Source organism: Lutra lutra, chromosome 11 (assembly GCF_902655055.1).
Source record: "Lutra lutra chromosome 11, mLutLut1.2, whole genome shotgun sequence".
In the NCBI taxonomy this organism is placed as follows: domain Eukaryota; kingdom Metazoa; phylum Chordata; class Mammalia; order Carnivora; family Mustelidae; genus Lutra; species Lutra lutra.
This window is the reverse complement of record NC_062288.1, coordinates 97,516,514-97,521,723: the sequence shown is the minus strand read 5'-3', so window position 1 is coordinate 97,521,723 and position 5,210 is coordinate 97,516,514. Positions and strand designations below refer to the sequence as shown.

The 5,210-nt window shown below is 51.2% G+C and overlaps 1 protein-coding gene across 1 annotated transcript; it reads left to right on the top strand.

Annotated features, from left to right (window-relative positions):
• Positions 1 to 4,316: 4,316 nt before the first annotated feature.
• LOC125080541 (TRPM8 channel-associated factor 2-like) lies at positions 4,317 to 4,943 on the top strand. Its single transcript, XM_047694390.1, has one exon. It carries the CDS (start codon positions 4,317 to 4,319, stop codon positions 4,941 to 4,943), a length of 627 nt encoding a protein of 208 aa, XP_047550346.1.
• The last annotated feature ends 267 nt before the right edge of the window (positions 4,944 to 5,210 follow it).

The window sequence follows — 5,210 nt, the reverse complement described above, 5'->3', positions numbered from 1 at the left end:
ATGGAAAGAGCCCGGATGTCCATTGACAGATGAATGGATAAAGAAGATGTGGTTTGACTCAGTCATCAATAAGAATGAAATCTTGTCATTTGCAATGATGTGGATGGAACCAGAAGGTATCATGCTAGGCAAAATAAGTCAGTCAGAGAAAGATAAATGCCATATGAGTTCTCTCATATGTGGAATTTAAGAAACAAAATAGTCGAACACGGGGGATGGGAAGGAAAAATAAAATGAGATAAAGACAGAGATGGAGGCAAACCATAGAAGTGTAGGAAACAAACTGAGGGTCGCTCGAGGGGAAGTGGGTGTGGGGGGGGATGGGGCTACTGGGCATTGGGCATTAAGGAGGGCACGCGATGGAATGAGCACTGGCTGTCATACACAACACCGAATCACTGAATTCTACCTCTGAAAATAATAATACACTCCATGCTAACTAAAGTGAATTTAAATAGAAAAGCCCTTTCTTCTATTAGATCAACACCAAAATACTCTCAGGAGTCCTTCTAGAAGAGTGCTACTTTACCATAAAACAGTGATGTAGGGAGAGTGTGGTTAAAACCATAGAGGCCCTCCCTAAAGTCAGCATTTGACATGGCACTGTCCTGACACACTCCCCCAGCATCCCACTCCACTTTCCTTCCCAAAGGCTTGTTTCCTGGTCTGAAAACCTAAGAATTCAACTAACCTCAGCTCACACTGGGCTTCTACCTGGCCAAACAGATTTCCCCTTGGGCTCCAAAGACTCGGTTATTTACTAATTCAGCAGACATCTCCTGAACATTCTCCAGATGCTTATTCATTTATCCAACCACACATGTTTACGTATTAAGCAACCACAGCCTACTACATGACAGAAATGAAACTAGCCATGGTGGACACAGCGGGGACAGACGCTACACTCTCGACAAGAGAGCCTATGAGAGAAAACCGACGTAATCGGAGCTCGAACAAGTAAGTGTGGCGTCGTAACCTGGGGAAGAATCAGAAACAGGGTATTTGATGTCGTCGGGTGGAGGATTTGGAATAGTCTGGAGGTTCTGAAATTCTTTTCTAGGCCAGTGATGGCTGAGTCGCTTTCTAGGAGAAGGAAATCTCACCCTGATAGGAAGCAGTGTTGCGTTGAATAAACTTGAAGAAACCCCTGTGGCACCGATTTCTATTATGCTCGCAGACCCAGTCCTGTAGCTTGAGTTCCCAGGACAGCTTCCAATCTCGGTCTATGGGCAGGTGTTGACCACCAGGGAACAGCCCTACATGCAGTAGCCCCTGTTCTCAGAGGCTGCACCCCATGACCAGAGTCGGGGGCGCCCAATTCCCCGTGATGAGACTTTGGCTGCGCGTTATGTTGGGGTTGGGCATTGTTTACCTTGAATCTGTTTTAACCAGGAACTTGGCATTTGCTTTCCGCATCAACTGTGAAAAAGCAACTTTGCAAACTTCGGTCTACTACCCCAGAACTCTAGGATGGCCCGAGAGCCAATCTGGGTCCCAACCCCATCACACTGGGGAATCCCGCCTTCTGGGAGGACCAGCCACCAACCCCAATGGAGCCCGGCAAGCCCAGATACCACCCCAAGAACATTGGGTTCGGGGGGTCCTCTCCAGGGCTTCTCCTTGTGAGTATCACCCCCGCCCCGACTGCACCCTCAGCACCCTTTGCCCTGCCTGGTGCTCCCTGCTGGTCCTAACAGCACAGCGCCAGGTCCTCCTGGGCTCTGGAACTCCTGCCTGCGCCGCAGCCCTGGATTGCCCCAATCCCATGATACTCCGCTTCGCCCGCCCCCTCTACCAGGTCTCCAGACCCCCAGCTGCACCACTGCAGAAGTCCACAGAGCCCAGAGCCAGTGCGGCACAACCAACTACTGATCATGAGTTTGCCGATCCCAGAGTATTGCGGTTGGGGCGGGGACCCAGCACCTGGGCACACGAGTGCGTCTCGAGGTGTCAGAAGCATGTCCAAATACCTGTCCTCAGACCGTGTGTTTCTTTCTTCTTAGGTGCAGGGTTTCGTTTCCTTTAGCCAATCTGGTGCTGTTTGCTCTTTGTCTCAAAACACCTTTCTTTGCCTCTTTGAACTTGTGAGTCAGGAATCTGATGGATGTGAGCGTGTCTGCGTGCTCGCCCACACCTATTTCTAGAGAGTTGTGGTCAGAGTCGGGGGAACTGTTATTCATCTCCTGGGTTTTGTTTTGTTTGTTTGTTTTGATGGTTTTGCTGTTAAACTGAAGAGATCAGATGAGTGGAAGATTTCTCTTTCAAAAGTAGTTACCATGATCCTGACCTCAAGCGTCCTGACCTCTTTCACTGCTTTTCCCCACGGCTGCACCAGAAGGCCGAGATCACCCACCAGCGCCACGATGCTCCATGTGGGTATTGGTTCTCTTTTGTGAGTTCCCTTTCCTGGGAGCATTACTGAGAAGCAAGCGGCTGGATGGGAAAGGAAGTTAGGGAATGGAAAGGAGCTGTCCTTGTACAGGAAATATGGGGGATGCTCAGGATGCCAAGCCCGCTAGAGGTTTGCGGAGAATGCAGCAGGAAAAACATCTGGAAAACGGCGGAGAGCCCAGACCCTGGATCCAGAGTGAGGCACTCAGCTTTTACCTTATGGGGAGAGGATGAAATTGGACGGTTATTACGAAGAGGAGTGGGTAAGGTGGCTTGAGGAAGAGTGTGGATGAGAATCCATCCTGGCACTAAAGCCAGATCCACTTAGTCTAGATGCGACTACAGGCTGAAGGCACTGATGTTTGAGAGACCCCGGCGACAGACGATGCAAAGTGAGGTAGGCGGCTGGCTGCGTATGGAAACAGGAGAGAGGCAGGAAGGAACCAAAGGTAGAGGAGAGCTTTGATGTTTCAGTTGAGTTTCTTCCCCCAAAGTGAGGCCTGCTACAGGGACTTGAGTCGGGTGGTTTGTTTGGGAAGTGGGGCCCAGAATGCCAGAGTGAGGAGGTGGGGAGGGAGGAACAGGAAGGAGGGAAAGGCAGTGAAGCGTGCATGGCTGAGCCTTTTACCACTGCGGGCAGCTGGATCTCAGCTTCTCCTGTGAGGAACTCCAGAACGCACCTGAGGTCCACCACCATGGCGTGTGTCCCCGACACCCCCCACTTCCCCCGGGTGTCAGCTCCTCACCACTTCAGAGCTGCCCCTGTGCACCTGCACCAGGGTGGAGCCCATCTGAGCGCTCAGGAAATTCCGTCATGGCGACTGCTGAAGTTAGAAGTCAGGTGACCGGAAAGCAACAGGGGACCCAGGACATGGCCCTTGTCACTTGGGGAGCTAGAAAGGTCAACATAGGGGCAGCCCCATGTGTTTCTTCCACACTCACTGTGTACTCACAACAGGGTGTTTTTCTATGCATTCTCTTAATCTTCAAAAACAATCCTCCAGGGGTGTACGATTCTCTTTTTATAAATGGGAAACTGAGGCTTAAGTCATTTATCCAAGAGGAGCTGCTTTAAGGGAACAATAAGCTCAATTTTAGGCACACTGAATTTTAAAAGACCTCTGGAAACCACAGAATGCTACCCACATACAGGTTAGGGCACACATGATAAATCGGGAGGTGTTTCAACTCCCCAAAATGCAGTTTCTGAAAGGTCGCCTGATCTTTCTGTCCACAGAGATGCAGTACAGTATTAAGTCAACTTCGGCACACCAGTTCTGCAGCCCTGCAGCCCTGAAGGACCCAGCCCCTCCGTCAGCCACTCAGGTCCTGCCCGGTGCTTCCCACCCTGTCTGGTGCTCTCCTACCACCCTGCTTGGTGCCCTGAACCCCGCCCTGTGCTCTCTGGGTGCCCTGCGAAGTGCTCTGGGTGCTCTCTGCCCTGACTGGCACTCTCCACCCACACAGCTCGTTGTCCTTCACCCTGCCCGGTTCTCCCCGGCCGCCCAGCCCCGTGCCTCTTTGGACTGGGTGTGTTCTTCTGAAGCATATCAGTTCTCAGCTGAATGTTATTTCAAGCTTCATGGTCACGTCCTCATCTAGGCGTTCCTGTCCCCCAATCTATATTCTCTTCTGCCTGATAACATATCGCTGGTTTATTTTCATCATAAAAGTTACTAATTGCTGCATTTCAGTTATCTGTTTATCTTCCTATTTACACATTGTCCTTCCCCTTCTGAAATATCAGACTCAGAGAGTGGGGCTCTTATCTGCGGTGTTCCTTGCTGCAACCCCAGTGGTTGGCACAGGGTCGGAAACCGATAAATGGTTTTCGTTTGCATGCTTTTAGTTGTGTTTCCACTCAGTCCTTCATCAGTTCTGACCAAGCTGAGTCTTTGATTTTCTCTGCAGCAGCTAGTTGAACCATGGCAACAACTCCGGCCAGTTCTTTCGAGGCCCTCATGAAAGGAGTGACCAGCTGGAATGTCCCTAAAGATGCCATCCCGTGTGAACTGCTTCTTACTGGGGAGGCTGCCTTCCCAGTGATGGTGAATGACAAGGGCCAGGTCCTCATTGCTGCCTCCTCCTATGGCCAAGGCCGCCTGGTGGTGGTGTCCCATGAGGGCTACCTGCTGGATGCTGGCTTCGCTCCATTTCTTCGTAATGCGGTGGGCTGGCTCTGTCCCTCACCTGCGGCTCCCGCTGGAGTGCACCCCTCTCTGCCATCACTAGTAAGTATCCTGCAAGCCTCTGGGGTTCCGGCACAAGTTCAGCCAGAAGTGGGGGCCCCCGTGGGAGTTTACTGCATCAGTGCCTACGTTGACACGATGACTGCAGAGCTGATCCAGTTTGTGAAGAGTGGAGGCGGCTTGCTCATCGGGGGCCAAGCCTGGTATTGGGCCAGTGAGCACGGTTCTGACAGAGTGCTGTCCCGGTTTCCCGGGAATGAGGTGACAAGTTTGGCCGGAGTATACTTCACCGACATCTATGGGGACATAGACCACTTCAAGGTCTCTAAGAAGATACCCAAGATCCCACTCTACACCAGGTGAGTGCTATTTCCCAACAGAGAGTCTGACACATATTAACAATAGATTCAATCTCCCTCTTGAATGTCCTATTTTTTCTTTTTTTTTTTAATGTTCCATTCCCAGTGTGGAGCCCAACACAGGGCTGGAACTCAAGACCCTGAGATCAAAACCTGAGCTGAGATTAAGAATCAGACACTCGGGCGCCTGGGTTGCTCAGTGGTTTAAGCTGCTGCCTTCGGCTCAGGTCATGATCTCAGGGTCCTGGGATCGAGTCCCACATCGGGCTCT

Bases quoted from the DNA above. Each gene is read 5' to 3' on its own strand.
- LOC125080541 (XM_047694390.1), top strand. From the start codon at position 4,317: ATGGCAACAACTCCGGCCAGTTCTTTCGAGGCCCTCATGAAAGGAGTG.